The following is a 23,867-nucleotide window of genomic DNA, read 5'->3' on the forward strand; positions in this document are numbered from 1 at the left end:
CTGGAATAAATTGCCTAGGGAGGTTGTGGAATCTCCATCTCTGGAGATATTTAAGAGTAGGTTAGATAAATGTCTATCAGGGATGGTCTAGACAGTATTTGGTCCTGCCATGAGGGCAGGAGACAGGACTCGATGACCTCTCAAGGTCCCTTCCAGTCCTAGAGTCTATGAATCTATGTCCCCATGGAGAGAGCAAAGCACAAAAGAAAAATGGTTAATTAGTGCTCTGTGAAAAAATGTATTTAGCAAATACTAGTCCAGAGTCTGAGGTGTGGCCAGATTCACTGGGAGTATGTCTCCGCTACAGTGGCATAGCTACAGCGCTGCAACTGTGCACTGTAAAGTAGAGGTTTCCTAGATCAACAGAAGGGAGTTTTCCACTGATGTAGGTCAATCCTTCTATTGACCTAGCCACATCGCTACCAAAGGCTAGGTCAACCTAACTATGGTGTTTAGGCACAAAATTGTGTGTGACATAGCTAGGTTGACATAAGGACAAGTCAATACTAAAAAAGTTAAGTCAACCCAGCTATGTCCCTCAGGAAGTGAAAAATCCACACTCCGAGTGACAGTTAAGCCAACCTAACCCCTGGTTTAAACAGTGTTAGGTTGATGTAAGAATTCTTTCATCAATCCAGCTACCATCTCTTGGGAAGGTGGATTAACTACAGCGAAGGGAGAACCCCTCCTGTTGCTGCAGTGAGTGTCTACACTGAAACACTACAGTGGAGCTGCTACAGCATTGCTAAAGAGGACATAGCCAAAGCTATAGGTATAAACCAGGCTTGAAAGGAGAGGAACCACAGGCAAAATTTTTGAGTAGGGGAAGAACAGCAAGTTTGATTTTGCTGTACACGGGGACTAGATGGAAAAAAAGGATATTTTCTTTATTAGGACAAGCACTCAAAGATCTAAATGAAAGTCAAAGTCTAAAACGGTACAGAATAGATTATATTCAGAATATGAAGCAGCAGCCAGCCAGTCATACAGTCATTAAGCAAAGTGGCTTGAGACCTTAGTTTAAATTTCAAGTGAGTTAAGCCTGTACTGAAAGGTTTTTTGTTTTTTTACACAAACCTATTAGTTCGGTGTTCCCTGGATCTCTTTCGTGAGCAACAAGAGTACGCCAGAATCTTAAACATGTCTGTGAAGGCACTGCCATCAGGTGGCTTTGTGATGAAGAAACTCTGACCACACAAAAACACCATGAACGAAATCCCAATGCAAACTGTTGGGATGATATATCCAATAACGAAGCTGACATTCTGCTGAATGTATGCAATGCCTCCCAAGGAGACAATAGCTCCCAAATTAATGCTCCAATAAAACCAATTAAAAAATCTTCTTGTGGCTTCTGGACCTCGGTCTTTGACCTGGAAGAGATTAAAAAAATAAACAAGTCATTAGCTTTTTGAAAGGGCTGAAGCCTGTTTATTAAAATTCAGTCAACTACAATACACACTCAAAAGTTAAGTGTAATTTATAGTCAAACTAAAATGACTAAAGTGTTCTAGGCTTAATATGGTATTTAATGAAGTCACACTGTACTATGTTCTCCATTGGCCTTCCAATTAAGTTAGTACATATTCAACACATGGACAGAAGAGCTGTACCAGAGCGGACCTACTTTGCTCTTAGTTACAGTAATTACTTCCACAACATTAGTATCTCTTGATTATGGTACATCTCTAAACATGAATTCCTAAAAATGAAACGTTCTGACAACTATGCAGTCCATGTAGGATTCAAAATAATGTTTATGTTTTACATTCTAATAAGGCAGTTATAAGTTACCTAAGAATATTATCGTGCTCTAATATACATACTTTAGCTATTACATTTGATTATCTGAAGTAATTCAACAGCTTTCCCAAAAAAGTGGTCTATAGTTATAGGGGAAAAAAGTCTTAAGAGTAAGCAGCTGACCACTTGAAGAATAAGGCACAAACTTTAAAATTTAAATATTATTCCTCCTGCAACCGTACTCTAAACACTGCATTTTTATAATATGAGTTTAGGTCTCAAGAGGTTTATCTTTATACCAACAGGCCCGAAACTGATTACAATATATATTTCCCCTTGTAGGACATAAAAATTGAACATAAATCATTCTTCTGCCAGAAGCTTTAACTGAACATCTCTACAGTCAAGATTATGCTATTTTTTACCTGTGCAATTCCCCCAAGTGCTCCTTATTTTATACTAAATACTATAAACAATCACTGCTTCTAGTTAAATCAGAGGTGCTCTGTATAACTCAGGACAGGATGCAGTTTACCAGAAGTTAAAGGTTGAAAAAAAAAAACAAAAACAAAAACCTTCCCTTTAATGAATCAGCTACTTTGCAACAGAATCCACAGCATCCCATAACTCTTGTGACCTGAAACACTTAAGTCAGCACCCTGTAGCTGAAAATCAACTCGGAGCAACTAATGAATCAGCATCATGTATCAACTTAGGCCTTGGCTACACTGGAGAGTTGCAGCGCTGGTGGTGGCTTTACAGCGCTGCAACTTACTCACCGTCCACACTTGCAAGGCACATACAGCGCTGTATCTCCCTGGATACAGCGTACTCCACCTCTGCCTGGGGTATAACGACTGCAGTGCCGGTGATGCAGCGCTGCTCCGCCAGTGTGGCCACCAAAAGCACTGTTATTGGCCTCCAGAGGTATCCCAGAATGCCTGCTCAGCCATTCCACTCATCAGTTCAAACTCTACTGCCGTGGCCTCAGGTGACCCACCCTTTAAATGCCCCGGGAATTTAAAAAATCCCCTTCCTGTTTGCTCAGCCAGGTGTGGAGTGCAATCAGTGAATCTTTCCAGGTGGACCATGCCTCACGCGCCCAACTGCCCAGCATGAGCAATGGGCAGTGTGTGGACCTCATCAGTGTTTGGGGGAGGAGCATGTGCGTCACAGCTGCGCTCAGCCGTTAGATTACAATACTATCACGGCATCTCAAGAGGCATGCTGAACGGGCATTTGAAAGGCTCCGTGCAGATGCAGGATTAAAGTGAAGGAGCTGTTCAGAGTGCCTATTGCAAAGCCTGTGAGGGAACCGCCGCTCTGGTTTGCTGCCCCATTGACTGCCAGTTTGTAAAAGGCTGGACGCGATATTGGGGGTGACCCCACCGCAATCCAAGGACCCCAATGTACCCTAGAGCGGGGGAGGGGGGAACAGGGTGAGGTACTGGCGGTGTGGGGAGACACCCCGGGAGTCCCAGAAGCTGCAGCGAGGAGCATTCCTCAAGCCAGGAGGAAGGTAGCCAGTTGCTCAGCAGCCGGTACTTGGTTGAAGACAGCAGAGGAGCAGGTTCCCAGTAGGTGGCTTTTATTTTCAGGACGGAATGTTTCGGGAGAGGAGGGCGGTTAGGGCTGCATGCTGCATGCTGCCTAGATGTGTGAAACTAGCCATTGATGTTGGGTCTATCACGTCGCGTCCTCTCTTCAAAGTTTCAGCCAGGCATGGGCAATGAGTCTTGCGCAGTTTATAGAGAGCCAACTGTGGTCCTTTGTCCCAGTAGGTAACGCGTCCCGCAGCCACTTATGCGCGGAGGGGACCAGTGCTGCACACAGGCCAGGCGCTGCAGGGGCCAGTGCAGAATTCCACATTGCTGTAGAGACTCCGCTCTTCCCATGGTGACCACAGCAGCCTGAGAGATATCTTCCAGGACTTAGCTTCCTGTGGAAAATGTTGGGAGAGTGTTCAGTGTTAGGTTGCCCCTGGCGAGCCTGTTTGCTTTCCCCACCAACAAACCCCAGCCGCCCTAGCAATCAGGTCCCCATTACTTCACCATTTCGCGGGGTCCTGTGGTTTGTTGTGCTCTCTTTGGTTATGGAAAATTATGCTAAGTGAGACTGTAAATGCCTTCCTGGTTGTGGATAACTGTCTTGAGATATAAACAATGTGCTCGGTTAACTGTTCCTTTTTCCCTTTACCAATGCACCTTGAGTCTCAGCTGCTGCTGTTAACAGCAGTCTAAAGACTCCAAACTGTGGAAGAAGCGCTGAAAAGCAAAGATGACAGGGGGTGGTGGGGACCGCACAGTTATGGATCACTCTGCCAAGAGGGAAATAAAAACTGCAGACCCTGGAGGGAAGGGAAAGGAGAAGCGAAGCAGGATCCGCCCGAGAAACGCAGCGGCCAGGAAATAACAAGCACAAAGCAGCTGATAAGATTCCTGGCGTGCAAGCGGAACTCTTCCAGGCGGTCGTAGCCTGCAGCCAGAGCACTACCGCACCCCCCACTCCACGTCCCAAAGCTCTTTCCCTTGTGGCCCAATGTCAGCTCCAAACCTCCTTCCCCAGCATCCGTTCTTACCTCCACAGTTGCTCCAAACCCTGTACGTTCATCACAGCCCTGGATATGTAACCCTTACCCTCTGCACTCACCCATCACCATGCAGTACGGCATCCTGAAGTGCTGCAGTCATTGCACAGCACTCCAGACAGGCATATTTCAAACCTATGGACATGTACCGTTCCACAACCCATCCCACTGCCTTTTAGGTTTCCCAAAATGTTGTCTATCACATATAAGTTATTTTCGGTTTCAATAACTGAAATTCTTGCTTTGAAGACATTTTATGATTGCAGAAAGTCAAGATACTTAGCCAGTAAAGAATGCGCCTGCATCAGGCTTAGGAAAAAACAGTTCCTACTAACCATTATAACTACTGCACTTCCTCCGCTTGCAAGTGCCCAAACCTTACTGTTGGATTTCCGCCTCAAATTCCTCCCTCAATGGCTTCCTGATCTTGAGCCCTGTGCTCGTGGCTCTCTGTAGCCCTGCTCTTCTTGGCCTGTGCAAATTAAGCCTCAGGCATTGAACTCAGAGATCCATGCTGACTGACTGTTTCCCCTTCTTACACAAACCAATTATGAGGGTACAGCACGCGGTTATATACCGCAGGGAGCTGATGCATTCCCCCCTCCCCAATGTCTACTTCCATACAGAGTCGCCACGCTCTTTAACCGGCCAAAGAAAACACAGTCTTCAGGCACAGTCAGCTGTAGTTACGATCGGTCCTTGCTCTGTCAAGCTTCCTGATACGGTTTCATGACGTCAAGGTATTACACGGTGTAGCGGGTTGTCTTCAAGGAATCACATGGGCATTTTCAACATCCCCTTCTGTGATCTTCTGGTCTGGGAAACAAGTCTCCCGGCCTGCAGCCTTCCTGATTGTTTAGGGGGGCCCAAGTTGGTTTTTTTTTCCAAAAAAGGATTTTTGCCGTGCATCATGCACCTTTCCGGCCGCCTGTGTTAATGTCATGAAACGCCACGGGGATCCCAAGCGCCACTGGAGAACCATAGGAATACCCCTTCTGTTAACGTACTGGATGCTAGTGGGGTTGGTGCCAGAATTGAATGTGTCATCTCTTTGCCCCCTACATTAGGTGAACCCATTTGTGCAAAGCCATCACAATGTCTGCACGTTCCCCAGAGTCACGGTTCTTCTTAGAGGATGTGATTAATGGCCCTGCAAACTTGCCTCAAAATGACTCAACGGTCGACTTTCCCGTCAAACTGGTTCCGACTCGATCGTACTGTTGCGACGTTGCCAGCCTTTGAGACTGCAAGCACCCGCTTCTCCACTGGCAGAGGCAGCTCTCAATCTCATGTCTTTGGCACGTTGGGTGGGCAAGCTCAGCAACACAGTCCCATGAAATGGCTTTTCTCATCGAGAGTTCTTGCAGCCACTGCTCATCATCCAGACTTCCATGCGATGTGATCCCTACTCTCGTGCTTGTTTCCGAGCCAAGCCTGGCGTTCCGGTGCTGGCATTTCCATGAAAGCCACAAGCCATGTCGTGTCATATGTGTCAGGTGACTCACAATCATCGTCGGACTCATCACTTTGGAGCTTAAGGAATACCTCAACTGCCAAACGTGATGTGTTGGCGAGACTCATCAGCATACTCCTCAGCAGTTCGGGCTCCATTTCCCACAGAAATCGCGCTGCACAGAAACCGTTGGGAGAGTCACAATGGTACCAAACGTGGACGGAAAAACAGAGACTGCTGGGATGTAAAGCGATGCATCACGGGGCGTTGGGACAGGAAGCAGAATGACCTGCACCCTTCCGTCCCCTTCCCACAACCCATGGCGCCAAAATGGGACGAGGTGCTCTGAGGATTGCTGCCCATAATGCACCACTCCCAAAAGCACTGCAAATGCTGCAAGTGTGGCCACACTGCAGCGCTAGTAGCTGTCAGTGTGGCCACACTCCAGCGCTTTCCCTACACAGCTGTAACTCCCAGCGCTGCAGACCTCCAAGTGTAGCCAAGGCCTTAGCGGAGTCAGATGTCTTGCGACTCAGAAGCAAGTGTCATTTCCCTTGGCACTCAAAAAAACTGGACATACATGCCATGAAAACCCAGCTCTGTCAGGGAAAATCCAGCTTTTTCTACAGGAAAGAAGTTCGCTTGCTGGTACCGCTCTATAGATTCTGTATCCAAAGCAGTGAAAAATACCTTTCAAAACCTTGATTACATTATTTGACTAGACTGCTGCAGGAGGAGGTGCATCCATTAGTCTGACAAAGCTGCTGTGTGGACCATGGAAGACTGGAGGCCCCTTGCAGATTCTATTTTTAATTCAAATTTACGTATGATAATTATCTCAAAGATAAAGTGTCTCCATACAAGAAAGTTAAGCCTGTACTAAGCTTCACGACAGTAGGCCATGGAGACGATGCACGGTCATCAAGCTTTACTTATACAAACTGGCAAGAGGTTATACAGGCAAACAAGCTTTATAGATGAGACCATGATTTCCACTCATTGATCAAATACTAACTCTACAGTGAAAAGAGAGACCCATAATCCATCTTTGCTGTTCAGTCAAGGGTTTGACAAAAGAGAGGGAAATGAAGGATGCTACAGTGAAATTTAGGTCATGGGCCAACAGATCAATGTAGAAAGTAATAGATACACTAGGTCAGAGATGCCAGGAATACCTTGCCCCTTCCAAGATACTTTGGTCTATAAGAGACCAAAGTAAGAATAAGATTGACCTTTGATTGCTGTTGAGGTTCCTGGGTCCTGTTCCCATTAAACACATGCATATTATTCCCCTCTAGGAATCTGTATTTCTTATGGTAATGAACAGACAATATGCAAATAGTATAAACAAAGAAGTATTAAGCACCTGTTTCTGCTATACATAACTACAAGCACTGTTAAGTATTTGAATACATATACTACAGGCTAACGCCTCAAGCCAGCCACTTCTCTTTTTCAGGCTTCAGGACAGTTACCACCTGTTCCTGATCACTTTATTGGCATCAGTTACACTTTCAACAGTGCTTCACATCAACTTGCTTTTTAAATCAAAGTGGCATACATGCCAGTGAAGTGCTAGTGAATGATACACTATTTATATTAAACACAACCTTCCAACTTGCATAAGAGTAGTTATGTTTCTGGCAGATGACTTCCCTTTTCCCTTTGCAAAACCAGCTTTCACCCTGCACTGTCAGTTCCACTACCCCTACTATTCTGACATGCCACTCCATGCAAAGAGCTAACTCAGTCACCTTGTTAACAGAGAAAAGGGGGAAACGAAAGCAGAATTTGAGAATGGAAAAAGGAAAGAAGTGTGTGTGCTGAATCAGCCAGACTCATCAATAAAATGGATCTCCCTCCATGATGAAGTGGCTCTACTAACCACTTCCTTGACAAAGCAGGTTTGCCGACTAAAACCATAGTAAAACTACCTGTTGGATAAATTAGTTATAGCAAAGGGGCAGAAGATAATTTCTTGTCAGCTACAGAAAATACAGCACAGTTAAAAGGCAATCAATACATTTCCTTTCAAATATAGCACTGGTTCCTTGAAGAGATTAGATATACAGTATATGCAGAGTTCTCCACCCTGTAAAAAGAATAGGAGTACTTGTGGCACCTTTGAGACTAACAAATTTATTTGAGCATAAGCTTTTGTGGGCTACAGCCCACTTCTTCGGATGCATAGAACGGAACATATATTGAGGAGATATATATACACATACAGAGAGCATGAAAAGGTGGGAGTTGTCTTACCAACTCTGAGAGGCCAATTAAGAAAGAGAAAAAAAACTTCTGAAGTGATAATCAAGATATCAAACTGTCTGTTCTGGGCTAAGTGTGAGAATACTTACAAGGGGAGATAGATTCAATGTTTCTAATGGCTCAGCCATTCCCAGTCCCTATTTAAGCCTAAGTAATTCACCCTGCTGGCAATGACCTGAGCTGAGTGACAGCAGGAAAAATACTAGTCTAGTCTTTACAGTTTCTAAAAAAACACTTATGAATTAATAGACCAAAATATTTATTTATTTCAGGCAAATCTACCCCTTCTGCTGCTATCATTCTAGACACTAAATTTTATTAAGAGATTAAGTATTAGAGAATTGCACAAGGTTTTTTATTAAGGAGTAAATATTTGGCACAACACTGCAGGAATCCTACTTTCTTCTCTCCACACACTCCCATTATTTTCATTCATGCAAGCAGAAAAATTCCTTAGCTAACTCTGCTCAATTTTGTCTGTGCTCAGGCATAGCAGTACCAACAGTTTGATTAAATTCTTAAGACCTAGTGACTGCTGCAGCAGGACAGTGCTAGCATGCAAGAGGCACAGGCATGGCCATTTCCCTATGCTTCCAAGAACAGTATACAGGCATACAGAAAGTAGAAATTGTTATTACTAAAAGGTTTCATACCTATAATTAGCCTCGTGGATGGGTGGGAAGCAGAAGTGGTATATCTTGACTTTAATAAGGCTTTTGATAGAGTCTCACATGATCTTCTCAAAAAACTAGGGAAATGTAGCCATCGTAAGATGGGTGCATAAATGGTTGGAAAGCCATTCCCAGAAAGTAATCATCAGTGCTCACAGTCAAATTGGAAAAGCATATTGAGTGGAGTCCCACAGGGATTGGTCCTGGGTCTGATTCTGTTTAGCACTCGATAAACGATTTAGATAATGGCAGAGAGAGTACACTTACAAAGTTCGCAGAAGATACTAAGCTAGGAGGGGTTGCAAGTGCTTTGGAGGATAGGAATAAAATTCAAAATGATCTGGACAAACTGGAGAAATGGTCTGAAGTAAATAGGATAAAATTAAATAAGGACAAATGCAAAGTACTTCACTTAGGAAAGAACAATCAGTTACACACACACAAAATGGGAAGTGACTAACAAGAAAGGAGTAACTGCGGAAAGGGAACTGGGGATCATAGTGGATCACAAGCTAAATGAGAGTCAATACTGTAACATGATTGCAATAAAGGCAAACATCATTCTGGAGTGTATTAACAGAAGTGTTGTAAGCAAGACTCAAGTAGTAATTCTTACACTCTGTGCTGATACAGCCTCAGCTGGAAGAGTATTGTGTCCAGTTCTGGGCATCACATTTTAGGAAAGATGTGGACAAATTTGAGAAAGTCCAGAGAACCACCATTAAATGTCTAGAAAACATGACCTTTGAGGAAAGATTGGGAAAAAAGGCGGGGCAGTGTTTAGTCTGGAGAAGAGAAGACGGGTGGGGAGGAAGAAGAGAGACATAACAACAGCTTTCAAGTACGTAAAAGGTTGTTACAAGGAGGAGAAGGAAAAATAGTTCTCCTTAACCTCTGAGGACAGGACAAGAAGCAATGGGCCTAAATTGCAGCAAGGGCAGTTTAGGTTGGCCAGTAGGAAAAACTTCATAACTGTCAGGGTTGTTAAGCACTGGAACAAATTGCTTAGGGAGGTTGTGGAATGTCATCACGGGAGGTTTTTAAGAATGTTAGACAAACACCTGTCAGGAATGCTCTAGTGCTGGGGCACATACTCCCCGCCTGCCCCCAATTTCTCCCTTACAGTTAGCAACAGTTTCTAGAGGTTTTCTAGAGGGGTCGGGGGAAACAGCAACACCAGGTGTCTCAGGCCAGCCCTGCGCAGGGGGAGCTCAGGGAGAGAACACCTTCTCTTCCCCCCACCCCTGAATCACCTCAGCGGGCCACCCAATCTGTCTAGGTTGCACGACGGGGGGGGGGGGGGGGGGGGGGGGGTCAAAAATTGTAACTCACAGGGGGTCTCAGTTCAACCCAGACAGCCTGAGCAGCCCACTCAGGTGAGTCGGGGGTGGAAGTGGCAAGCCCCACCATGCAGGGCTGTCCCGAGCCGCCTGGTGTTGCTGCTTGCCTCCCTGAATGTTCCTCTGGGCCCCCCGCTCCCCGGGGAGACACACCCAACCATTTGAAAACCTCTGCACTAAATAAAATGCGTTGACCGCCATTATAGGACTTTTCTTGCACACTCCCTAATGAGAGCTCACAAACCCATAGTGGTACACACACCCTAGTCTGAAAACCACTGTCCTAGTTACTACATAGGTCTTGCCTTGAGAGCAGGGGACTGGATTAGATGACCTGTTGAGGTCCCTTCCAGCCCTAGACTTCTAGGATTCTATTGCAGCAAAATAACCATGTACCAATAAAACCGTCCAATAAAAGTAACCGATCAGCAACAACAGATTCAGTATAAAAATGCAAGATGTCTTTAGTTGTGAGCATTCACAATGAAGTGTTGCTACTTCAATGTACTATTTTCTTTTATCTGTGCCAAGTCCAAGAAATTCAAAAGCTACAAGGTAAAGTGCGACAACTATTTAGTTTACTAGAATATTTCAGTAAAACAAATTAATCTATCATGGCCAGCTCCACCTCAAAAAAGGCCATAGGGAAACTGTTTATTTCCAAGAGAATAAAGTTAAAATCATCCAGACATTTTACAGAAAGGGAAGAATCACGTGCAGGAAAACTAAATTTCTAATACTTACAGGTCCTTACCTAAAAATTTATTTCTATAAAAATTACCGACACATCAATCACTGGGCAGAATTACAGATGTCATCTCTGCTGATTTGGCAAACTTCTTGCTAATATGTAGATGTTTTAGTGCGAGACTCCCTCTCCTCCAAATCTACTGAACAGCTCTTCTGCACAAAGACTTTTCGCTACTTCTGCTTTAGAGATTCCCTTCTTCCAGAACAAACGGGCAAAACAGCCACTGCTTGATGCCTTGCTCTAAGTGTGGCTGACACTTGGACAGCTGGCTGTCCAATGCTCAGCTGGAGTCTTGGAAATAAGGTAAGGTCATCTTTCTAGTTTCTATAGACTTTGGCTAAAAACAGCCTTACTAATACAGCTAATACCAGAGAAACTCAATGGCTCAACCCCTCGACTTCCTAATACAGTCCAATAACTTAATATATATTGGCTTCCAAGGTAACACTGACTCTGCTGAACAGAAGCAAATAGCTAATGCAAACACTTAGAACACTCTGTACGCTTCTGCAAGTGAGTTCATGAACAGCCCCCGTTTTCCACAGGATGAGCTGCTTCTGGACAGGTTTTCACCAATTTTGCTGAACTGGAAGCGTGTGGACTGACGGTTTGAACATTGGCTGGGAGCCAGGAACTCCCATTGCCTGATTTCCAGCCCCAGTTCTCCCAGAGTTGCGGGTTCCTGGGAAAATCACTTAACCCACTTCCCCAGTTACAAAATGGGGATAGTACCTCTTTCATAAGAAAGTGAGGCATAATTTATACAGAGCTGTAAAGCACTCCACAGAGTCGGTATTAAATGAGGGGTCAATATAAGAGAGAAGCACTCACTGAAACAGTAACAGGAAAGGTCATGACCATGTTTTCAAACATATAATTTTGTACTCAGATTTGATTATTGACAGAGATGTTCACTTACATCTTTCATCCTCAAGAATCCCAAAGTGCTTCATCAACTATATTTCCACCAATCTACACACAGGAATAACTTAAATCAATTACATGCAGCCACTGCTGGGGATGAACAGCCTAGCTGTTTAACAGTGCACTGCAACATTATAAAACAGTTCAGGGTAGGAAGCTAATGCCTTAGCCCATTGCAACTATGACAAAATTATACATAGGCAAAGTAGACAGACTGGAAGAGAAGAATCATCAGATCTTTAATTTCCACATTAGATGAGGACTGCTGTTTTAAGGCTCATCAGTCAGACAGGAACTACAGCAGAACAGCTGCCCTTAATACTATGCTTAGATATTGGCTCAACAATAAATGAGAGGGCAGATAGCCACTTGCTGAATCAGATCTTGTTGAACCAGTGTTTTCTTTAGAGTCTTCATCAAAGTATTGACCAGGCCAGACCATGGCATCTTGAGATCCAGTGAGACAACAGACCAAAGTAGCATGCCTGCAGATCCATAGGAAATAGCTGGAAGAGTAGAATCAGCACTTTTCATGCAGACTGTATTGCTTTCTCCAGCATCTAGTTGTTTTGCTTTGTTAAATAAAGTAATGCCCCAGTTCTCTGTGGTTAGGACAGTCTTGAAGTAATCCCAGGCAAAATCCCTCCTCTTGTGCCTTCCACAGGTAGACTGAAATAAATCAGTGAGCTCTCTCCCAAAACAACATTTATCTTAATGGTTATGAAACTGCCTGCTTCTTAATCAGGCACAGTGACACTTTATGTTCACAAATATACAAAACTGCACATCAGATGGTTACACAGGAACTGAATTCTGCACAAACAGAATTCTGATTTGGTACCAACTAGCACAAGAATATAATGAAATCTGATCCCGACATCAGCTGCTAATGACTCCTAGGTCCCTGACATAGAATTCTAAGTTCCAACTATCTCAGTACTTCTAGTTACTCATTCCCGAGTCACAATAGCCAGCACCACTTCCTCCTGTAGTCACTTACAAAAACAAACTGAAAAATGTGTTTTTTTCCAAAATATTAACACTGTTAGTGTTCACTTACTAGCTGAGTAAAGGGCTGTACAGAGGCTATTTGGCACACAGAATATTTCCTAGCACTGATAGATACATGCATGCCACCTGCAGCACATATAAATAAATAAATAAATAAATAAAAAGCTCTCAGCACAGCAAGACAGGTGAGTGGCCATACAGGACAGAAAGAACTAAACACTTAAAATGTTCCTCTGTCCCCAGCCTACAGAAGGAATGAGTGATGGAGGACAGTTCAGTAGTCAAATTCACCTCTACAAGATTATGAAGCTGTTCTTTACACCTTTCCATTCATTACTATAGACACAGTACTGTTTGAGAATGTACTGATGAGATCTCAGAAAACAAGTTTATCCAATATCAGTTCAGCTCCATAATTTCAAACCTTTATGGTAAAATTTGGACAGTTTGCTGTTAGGCTTTGTCCCGTTTCATGATCACATCTGTATTTAACTTGTCTGTGCAGATTTATTTTTTTTTTAAACTCACTGTCAATTTTAGGGCATCCTAAATTTGAACTCCATGCCTTAAATTATATTTACAGTAGGAAAACACGTTTAAAAGTTTCCTACTATTGTTAACACTGCTTTAGCTGCATCAGTGCTACCAAACTGCAGAACTTTTGCTAGGCCACAAGCTGCCATCATTTGTAACCACTCTATATGTCTGTCAGATTTTCTCAGTACAGATTTTCTCAGTACAGATGAACCAGCCCTTCTAATTGCTAGTTTAAGCAGATCTTCTCCAAGGAAGTCTGATTGTCCTGGTGATCAAAACAATAGTGGTAGATGACAATACATGTACATCACTGCCAATGTTGCTTATACTGATGGAGCTGAACTAGCTTTAGCAACACTGAAAAAGCTTTAGAAAAAAAAAAGTTTCCCAAATGCAGAAAGGGCCTAAATCATCAACCCTTACCCAGCAAAAGAGGAAGTAACTGCAATGTACATACTTTCCAGTTCCCCTTTTGAGTGTGTCATGTTAAATCACATGTTTATAAACACTATTCTGAGAACCACCAGTCTCAGTCTTAGGACAATATATTGCATCATGCCAAGTCATTTACAAAAACAAGTCTTGCAAAGTACTATTATTAAGTATTTACACAAGGAACAAATATACAATAATGAGCTCTTCACTCCAGCAGACAAAGGTATAACACATTCCAATGGCTGGAAGCTGGGAATAAGACATAAATTGTTAATAGTGAGAGCTATTAACCACTGGAACAATTTACCAAGGGTCATGGGGGATTCTCCATGACACACAATTTTTAAATCAAGAGTGGATGTTTTTCTAAAAGATATGCTCTATTAATTGTTTTAGGGAAGTTTATGGCCTGTGTTATACAGGAAGTCAGACTAGATAATCACAATGGTCGCATCTAACTTTAGAATCTATGAATAAGCAAAATTCAGTAGTTAAATTTACAACAATTGTGGGTGCTAACCTGACTGGCAAAAACTGTTCTGTACTAAACAGCCACTTGTAAACTATCTGTAAATACCTCTAAATGTGTACTTAACAGAAAAACTGATAATTATGCCCCTTTCTCCTAACTTTGGAGAATGCATGTGTGTGTCTTGAACAGATTTATAATTGTTTAGTATCATATTTTGTATGAGTCCTACTCTAGTTTGAAGGTCTGCTACCCTGTCTACCCTCAAAAAAAAGACAACTAATTTGGATCCTCCAGCTACCAAGTGAATACTGAAATACTTACGGTAATTTTTAAGGCCTATAATAAAATGTATTTGGAAATCAACTTATGAGAACTAAAGCATACAATACAGATCTAAATATTTCATCAAGTTACTATTTTCTCTCCTTAAAAAATTAAACTTGTCAAGGTGTGCTGACAACAAAACTTTTATATTGCACAGCTGCCTCCAAAGTTGATTCTAGCATCACATCAAAGATTTTACTCTAAACAATACATATCCATCTACCCTGTATTTTGGGACATTCCTAGGTAGGGAGAACCACCTAAAGAGCTCAAAACTACAGAACAAGGTAACTAGCATGTTGTAATATATGTAACAAATGATAAGCTAGAAAAACAGAGAATGGGAAAAATCCACACTTTTACTGGAAAGTTACTGATTATTAAGCAGCAGAAGAGAAAATTTCCTTTGCTTCAGCCTATAGTACTAATAAATCACTGCAAAATACCTGCAAGACATAGATGTCTTTGATTGAACACTAGTGGGGAAAGTTTTTATTTTTCCTTAAAAGGCAGCTTTACTATTAGTGATGATAGTTCTTTTTTTACTCTGTGTCTGCCATTATTCATCTGTTATTTATTTACCTTCATAAAGTGTTTTGGGGACAGACATTTTGAAAAGTGTCTTACAAGATAAAGTTGTATGGAAGCTACTGTACTTGATGGGCTCACAAGGGAGTTATACTTGCTTTGACACAACCCATACACTGAGGATGTTCAATTCTGGGCTATGACAATGTTTACGCAACACTTTTAGTATTTACATAACACCTTTCACCCAGAAAGGTCCCAAAGACCTTCCCAAGTTATATGCCAACAAAGGGCAGAGCCACGCTACATATGATAAACTGCACAAGATTCCACGCAGGGAGAAGGGAGGGACTTTTGGCACAGACACTGTGATAATCCCCTCTTCTTATGAAAAATTCGGTAATATTCACAGAGACCAGAACTCAATTGTCCAGTGAAGGAACACAGGACAAGGAGTTAAGAAATCAGTTCTACTCTCTGCTATGCCACTAACTAAAACTGTTTACTTAGTCGAGTCACATGCTCTTTATACATGAGATTCATAATCCATGAAGTGGGAATAATATTGCTATTCTTTGTAAAATAATTTTACATCTCTAACTGGAGTGCGCAATAGTAGTGCTTTGTATTATTATTACCCCCAGTCTAAGAGGACTATACAAACAGTATGTAATATGCTGTGCAAAGTTAGATTACGCTGTACTGTCTGTCAAATCTTTCATATAGTCATTTTGCTCTGCAGTGATGATCCAATGAACGATCCCTCACCCAATCCGAAGAGAGAGATATTGTGTTGACAGGACCTATATCTGCATGAAAGACCATGCTGTTAATGAATTTACTGTGTTTACAGCAGCTCTTTCACCTGCCAGGCTCCAGTCTGACACAATGTTAAACAAACAACTATCATGGGGATTATACAGAGCTAACCCTGAGGGGACCCACACAATCCAACTGAAACACCCATAAAACTAATACAATTCCAGTATGTCAGGTACTTCTGGACCTTGAGGGGCATAATGCTGGCACAGATGGACCCCACAACACTAGGTCCCTTACCACATTTATATAAGAGTAATGTTGCTTGGAGATATGGAAAACCTGATCTGGATAGTCAAGAAAATAGCTGCATGTGGCTGTGGTGGCTAACTTTGCCAAAGGGCCATAAAGACCCTACATTGGATTAACATAGTTGCTACAAGTTAAAAAGTGAAGTTCTGCGTGCAGTGTTGGACAGAGGTACAGACTAGATCCGGGGTTCTCAAACGGGGGGGGTTGGGACCCCTCAGGAGGTCACGAGATTATTACATGGGAGATCACAAGGTGTCAACCTCCATCGCAGACCTCGCTTTGCCTCCAGCATTTATAATGGTGTTAAATATATAAAAAAGTGTTTCTAATTTATAAGGGGTGGGGGTCACACTCAGAGGCTTAGTATATGAAAGGGCCCACCAGTAAAAAAGTTTGAGAGCCACTGGGCTAGATGATCAACTGGCCCTTCTCCTAACCTTGAAGTGTCTGACTCTACAGGCGAGTTGCCCACTCCCAAAGCGGCAGTCACCTCCCACACCCCTGGATCCGATACCGAGGCGAGGCGGCGGCTGTCGGGCGATACTTCACCTGGTCGGCCCCAAACGGGGTGATGTTGGCTTTGACGGAGCCCACGCTCAAGCCCACCAGGGCCAAGCCGGCGAAGACGGCGATGGAGCAGTAGCGGCTGGCGCCCTCCTCGGAGCAGGGGGCGAGGGTGGCGTTGGCAGCCAAGGAGGAGGAGTTCTCGATGCTGACCAGAGCGATCTTCCCGCAGAGGGCCTGCCGGGGGCCCGAGGCAGCCAGGGCCGGGAAGGCCAGCATGCCCAGCAGGTAGAGCGCCAGGCTGAGCAGGATGGTGCCGAATTTGCCCAGCAGGGCGTCGGCCAGCCAGCCGCCGAAGGGCGAGACCAGGTAGGTGATGCCCATGAAGATCAGCAGGGCCTGGCTGGCCTGGGCGCCCTCCCAGCTGTAGGGGGGCCCGTTGAGGAAAAGCACCAGGTTGGAGGTGATGCCGTAGAAGGCCACCCGCTCCAGCAGCTCGGCCAGCAGCACGGCGGCGCAGGCCAGGCGCCGGCCCTGGAAGGAGCTGGGGCCCCCGGGCGGACCCCGGCCCCTCCACCTGCCGCTGCCTCTCCCCAGCAGGGGGCTCCGCTCTCCGGGATCAGCCCCGCGGGGCCCCTCCATGGCGCCAACGCCGGGCCCCTCCGCCGCCTCCGTCCCCGCTGCCGCCGGCGCCCAGCGCCCCCTCAGCTAACGCTCCCCCGGCAAAGAAACTTCTCCTGCCCCCCTCCTCGGGTCTCTCGTTAGGGCTCCAGCCCCGCCCACTCGGCCCAGGCTGTACGCGCTGATTGGCTGCTTCGGCTATCACTCCGCGATGGCGCTTCCGGGTTCCGCGCGCAGGTGTTGAGCGGGGGCTGCCCCTAGCCAGGTCCCGCCCCGGGGGCGGAGTGACGTGGCTGGGCGGGGCGGGGCTGACTGGTGGGAGGTGTTGCAGGGGGTATGTGAGCCCTGGGTGGCAGTATTAAACATCCCTGGCTAGTTTGTCTGTGGGGTGAGTTTAGACTCCAGGTGCTACAATGATGGGGCCACACAATAGTTACTTTCCACCCACCTGAGTTCCTGATGCTCTTGGGCCTGCATTGTCTTAAGAGGACCAGGAACTACTGTCTTGTGATTGTGTTTTGGCATATTATTCTATGCCAAATAATAGATAATCTTTATTACGCTCTCTGATTTTATGTTATTTATACAGTCCTATAGGCATGCACACCACTTTACTTGAAAGATGAAATAATAGATTCAGGACCTTATGTGGTAATTCAACCCTCAACAAAACAAGGGATAACAACAAAGAATGGGACAAGTGGATTGAGGGGGGATGGTATAATAGAAAAGGATCATGATTTTACACACAATTTATGTCAAGCAAGTACATTAGGAGTTCTTCTTTGGAAATAAATTTTGGCCATAAACAATGAAATACCCTGCTGCCTCTCACTCATTTCCAGGAAAACCCACATAGTTTCTATTCTTTTTAGGTTCTTATGCTGCTGCCATTTTCATGGTATATATAGAGCCTAATTCTGATAATTTTTTTCATTTTCACTTCTTTAAATGGTCATAGCCTGAAAAAGATCCTGTCTTCATACTTTGAAATAGATGGACCAGTTAATCTTCTCCTTTTCTGATTTCAACACTGAATTAAAATTAAATTTGCTTGTATAATAATAAAATATTACTATGAAAATGTGATTATTGCTCTTGCTGCAGTTCATAGTCAGAAAAAAGAAAACTAAGAAAATAGGAATGACAGAGGAAAACATCATCTTGGAAAAAATGGAATTCTCAGTTTAAACTGTCCCCATTGTTTATGTAATGCTTTTGCGTCACACTGATATTATAAATTGATCAATTGACACATCTTCAAAATTATTAATATTTATAGTTAGCATTTGGTGGTAATGTGGAAGATGTGAAAGATAAGTGATTAGGAAGCACAGTTTAGACTTGTCTTTTATTTTTTTCTCTCACTATATTTCAGTTTTACAATGTGTCACCAGATCACCTGAAGAAATTAAGGCCTTGATGTCAGTGGGACTACTCAGGCAGTAAAATTAACCATGCTTGTCAGTGTTTGCTGGATCAGGGCCTTGAAGTTCCCCTTTTGCCACCTTTGCTTATGTTAATTAGCAGTTGAAGTTAATGGGCCTAATTTTGTGAGTAAGTGCAATTTATCATGAATAAGGGCATTTAATATTTCATTGGGACTAGCCACAAAGGCAAACACTATGCTCAGAAGTATGTGTTATAGGATCAGGCCCTAAGGTAAAATGTTTTCTATAATAAAATGGAAGAGATATTGCACTCTTCCTGTTTTCAGTAAAAGGGCAGATTGACAATATACCACCACACCCAGGCATCTGGTTGCAAATCAAGATTTTATAATTGTCAGTAAAGGAGTGTAGCTAAGTGTTGCTAATTAAACAGCTGGTCCCAGTAAAAAATGCACTTATCTTTAAAGAAGGGCTTTTGTAAATAACATACTGACCCCGTGGAAGTGACTCATGAAATATATTTGCTCAACTTAATGTTTAAACTTATTGACGAAGTGCCGCAAAGTTCATAAAGCCAAACGTAGATGAAGGATCTCATGTTTGTAAATTATTGTTGGAAAGTTACCAATAATTTAACAGAAGATGATCAAAATTTTAGGTTTATATGACTTACCTAATTTTGTGTACTAGGCACCTAGATGCAACTAGTGTGATTACATCATCTAAGGTTTCTAATGACAGTGGCCAGAGACTACCAAGTAGATAACATTCCTTTGCATTAGGGCACACTTTAATATACACAGGTATCAGGGGGTAGCCGTGTTAGTCTGGATCTGTAAAAGCAGCAAAGAGTCCTGTGGCACCTTATAGACTAACAGATGTTTTGGAGCATGAACTTTCGTGGGTGAATACACGCATCCATCGAAGTGGGTATTCACCCACGAAAGCTCATGCTCCAAAATGTCTGTTAGTTTATAAGGTACCATAGGACTCTTTGCTGCTTTTAATATACAAAGACATCACATTCCAGTCCCTGCACAAATTATTTTAGCAACAGTGAGGTGACGTTTTATATTGGCCCATCCACCAACTGTTAAAAACATCTTGGAACACTGAAATAGTCATATTTAATATTAGAGACGCACATTATAAAAATGTTATTGTCTTTTCAGTACTGAGAAATAAGTAGTTATGACAGTCGCAGTGAAATTCAAAAGCAGCTGTATCTACTGAACTTACTGTTTATGAAATAAAGTGGCTTCACCAGAGAAATTTATCATTTTTCTCCAAATAAGAACATTTTTAGCTACAGTACATTTAAAACTCCTGCATGAGGATAAACCCAGGATGAATGTATACCAATTGGTGTTGCATAAGAATAATGGCTTTTCCATGGAAAGTCAACATTTTATGAAGGAAGTAGGTGTGAGTTTTTCAAAGCAGGGGAGACCCTTCTGAAAAAGCTATGAAGTCTTTCCAGGAAAGTTTAATCAACACCAGATAAATGGATGGAGAATTGTTTTCCCTTCCTTGGTTACTTACTTACTTTTGAATTAGGAGTAGGGTTTCCAACTATCTAATCACACAAACCCAACCACTCTTGCCTTGCCCCATCTGAGGCCCTGCCATGTTCACTGCATCCCCCTCCCTCCATCACTCGCTGTCCCCCACTCTCACTCACTTTCACCAGGCTGGGGCAGAGGGGGTGAACTCTGGGAGGGAATTTGGGTGCAGGAGAAGGCTTAGGGCTGGGGCAAGAGGTTGTGGTGCAGGAGAGAGGGCTGGGCTGTGGGCTCCAGCTGGAGGTTGCGATGTGGGAGGGGGCTCTGGGCTTCGCCTGGGGCAGGGTGTTGGGGTGTAGGAATGGGTGCAAGCTCTGGGAGGGAGTTTGGGATTGCAATAGTGCACAGGATCCTAAAATTCTTTAATCTGGGCCTGATGGGGAATCCAAATCTTCTAATGTAGATCAAGATCCTGACAGAAAAAGCCTGGAAGAATTGTGCTCACAGAGAAAAAGAAAAAGGCCCCAGAGCAGGAACTGAAATATCTGTTAACTGCCAGTCATAAGGAAGCAGACTCAGCAAAAATGCTTGCAGTAGGAAACCAGCAGCAGTTTGAACATGAACAAAGAGTAGCATATCTTCGATTGCAGGAAAAGCAAAAAATAGCTGATATGGAATGAGAACGCTTGTGTTTTGAACCTGAACGAAAAATGGCATATATTCGATTCCAGGAATTAGAAGCTAAGGCCAAGGGCGGATCTAGCTTTTTTGCCGCCCCAAGCACAGCAGGCAGGCTGCCTTCAGCAGCACGCCTGCAGGAGGTCTGCTGGTCCCGCGGCTTCGGCGTACCTGCCGCTGAATCCACGGGACCTGCGAACCTCCTGCAGGCACGCCACTGAAGGCTGCCAGACTGCCGCCCTCGCAGGGACCGACAGGGCGCCCCCAGCGGCTTGCCGACTCAGGCACGTGCTTGGAGCGCTGGTGCCTGGAGCCGCCGCTGGCTAAAGCAAAAGTGGACAGACTTAAGCTCCAAATCAAAAGAATAAAGGAACAGGAACTGTATCATCCCGGAGAGCAAGCTCCTCTCAACAACAAAGGTGGGGATAGAATCTATCCAGTCTGTAACAATGTTGGTATGTTGTTTGACTCTAAGCTGTTGTCTGTGTGTAAGTATCCTTACACCTTCTTGTCAGCTGTCTAAAATGGGCCATCTTGATTATCACTGCAAACGTTTTTTTTCTCCTCCTGATAATAGCTCATCTTAATTAATTAGCCTCTTACAGTTGGTATGGCTACTTCCACTTTTTCATGTTCTCTGTGTGTGTATATATATATCTTCTTACTATATGTTCCATTCTATGCATCTGATCAAGTGGACTGTAGCTCATCAAAGCTTATGCTCAAATAAATGTGTTAGTCTCTAAGGTGCCACAAGTACTCCTGTTCTTTTTGTGGATACAGATTAACACGGCTGCTACTCTGAAACCTGTGTGTAACCAGTTTTGCTATGACTGGAAAAAGGGTAACCAAATATACCCCAACACTGACACCTTTTATGAAAATGCTTTTACTGTGTCCTGAAGTAAAAATAACCTCATAATTTATACAGAGAATGTAAAAGTCAATGGTAAAAGCTGTTTAGGGCAAATTAGAGCTTCTAATGTCACTCTTGTTAAAGCAGATTTTGTCAAAGAGGAAGATTACTTACCAGAGCAGAGTGTGAATATTGCAATCCTCTGTGAGTTTACTGTAAGTGTGCCTTTAGCCAGAATCCATCGTGAATGGAATGGTGTTAAACATGAAGTTATAGCTGGTGTAAGGAAGTTATTGCCTAAGGATCTTTTGATTGGGGATGGCGTTAAGGCTTTGTTCAGTCAAGTTGATAAGATAAACCAGTCATAGGAAAGAAATAATCGTAAACCTCTATCTATTGGGGGCAAGGATTTACCTATGGAGGGTTTCTCCAAATGTTTGTCTGAGAAAGATAGCTGTTTATCTGTACAAAAAGGCAGTGCATATGTGGAAGAAATTTCTGAGTGTCTGTCTGGTATTTCAGAAGTGAATCTGGCATTAGATAAGGCTCAGGAAATGTTTCTCTAGAGCAGATTAAACCTGATGGACAGGTTAAAGCCCTAACTGAGGAAGGAAAAGGTATAGCAGGAGTAGGCAACCTATGGCACACGTGCCAAAGGCGGCACACAATCTCATTTCCAGTGACACTCACACTGCCTGGGTCCTGGCCACCGGTCCGGGGAGCTCTGCATTTTAATTAATTTTAAATGAAGCTTCTTAAACATTTTAAAAACCTTATTTACTTTACATACAACAATAGTTTAGTTATATATTATAGACTTACAGAAAGAGACCTTCTAAAAATGTTAATATGTATTACTGGTACGTGAAACCTTAAATCAGAATCAATAAATGAAGACTCGGCACACCACTTCTGAAAGGTTGCTGACCACTGGGGTATAGTCTTGGTGAGTGATGGATTGTTGGCTAGTGAAGATTTTAAAAGTAAGCCTGACCCAGGTAAAAGTGATGTGCTTAAAGTAGGCCCCCACTGGGACCTCGGTCACACATACACACACACCCTCCTCCCTCTGCCCCCATCCTTGAAAAGCACAGGCACACCTGTACAAAATGATTACAACTTCCCTGAATATACTCCATTGATTGGTCTTCATCACCCTGGAAATTTTAATTCTTGAAAATCTAGGATCCAGGCAGGCTATTTTATGATCTATTCAGGAATACTACATTTTGAAAGTGTCCAAGATTCCATCTCTCTAATTGGGACTCTGTTTCCCCCATGTGAGGATTTCTGCATTCTAAAAAACAAAGAATTTACTTTTCCTCCATGTAATTTGTTCAAGATGAATATTCCTATTTAAATCAGATAAAAGAAGGGCTTACTAAGCCTTAGTTCTTGAGAGGTATAATAATTCTGGCCAGGATTTCTAAGGGCTTGTTTACACTTCTGCTTATGTCAATGTAATTGACATCATTCAGGGGTATGAAAAAAACCACCCCTCTGAGCGATGTAAGTTACATCAACTTAAAGCAGTATCTACTCCACACTATGCCACACTCTCCTGCTGACATAGCTTCCGTCTCTTATTGAGGTGGACTAATTACGTCGATGGGAGAGTGCAATGTAGTGTGTCTTCACCAGACATATGTGCCACTGCAGTGCAGTAGTGAAGACAAATCCTAAGTCCTCCCATAAGGTTCAAAAATTTATTCTGTGGAAAATATTTCTGAAAGAAAGGTGCAGTTTTTACACTTGTGATGGGCTCAAACCAAAATCCCAGATCTGAATGCGCCTAATGTTGAGAAAATTTGGATCTACTAATTTTTTCATTTGGTTTTCATCTTGATGGATAACACATTCACATCCAATTACTATATCAAAAAATGCAAACACATACAGCAGAAATATTATTACAGAGTACAGTAAGATACGTATTTTTGTGGGCTGTTGTTTGACAGATGATTGGTTTCTTTGCACATGCAAAACAGAACAATGGGGAAAAAAGGAAAACATGTAGCCTTTATAAATCACCCTTGGTTTGATGAAATATTCCTAACGGGCCATTTCTTTGTTAATATGTGTTGATTTGCCACATCTCATTCATTTGGAGGGAGCCTCAATCTTTAATATCAGAGGGGTAGCCGTGTTAATCTGGATCTGTAAAAGCAGCAAAGAGTTCTGTGGCACCTTGTAGACTAAC

At 43.2% G+C, this 23,867-nt stretch overlaps 1 protein-coding gene and 1 long non-coding RNA gene across 2 annotated transcripts in view; one reads left to right on the forward strand and one right to left on the reverse strand.

Annotated features, from left to right (window-relative positions):
* The window catches only part of SLC15A4 (solute carrier family 15 member 4), a 58,512-nt gene extending 41,222 nt beyond the window's left edge, over window positions 1-17,290 (reverse strand). The window contains exons 1-2 of the mRNA XM_032791203.2: window positions 16,665-17,290; window positions 1,078-1,373 (exon numbers count right to left, since the gene is read on the reverse strand). Of these exons, the coding sequence (XP_032647094.1) occupies window positions 1,078-1,373; window positions 16,665-17,261 (893 nt within the window). The 5' untranslated portion in view covers window positions 17,262-17,290. The remainder of the gene's footprint in view (window positions 1-1,077; window positions 1,374-16,664) is intronic.
* Window positions 16,916-18,057, forward strand: LOC142045859 (uncharacterized). The gene is made up of 2 exons (XR_012654753.1): window positions 16,916-16,988; window positions 17,830-18,057. It is a non-coding gene; the product is annotated as an uncharacterized LOC142045859 (long non-coding RNA).
* Window positions 18,058-23,867: the final 5,810 nt, after the last annotated feature.

The sequence above is a fragment of the Chelonoidis abingdonii genome, chromosome 22 (genome assembly GCF_003597395.2).
Source record: "Chelonoidis abingdonii isolate Lonesome George chromosome 22, CheloAbing_2.0, whole genome shotgun sequence".
NCBI classification, from domain to species: domain Eukaryota; kingdom Metazoa; phylum Chordata; order Testudines; family Testudinidae; genus Chelonoidis; species Chelonoidis abingdonii.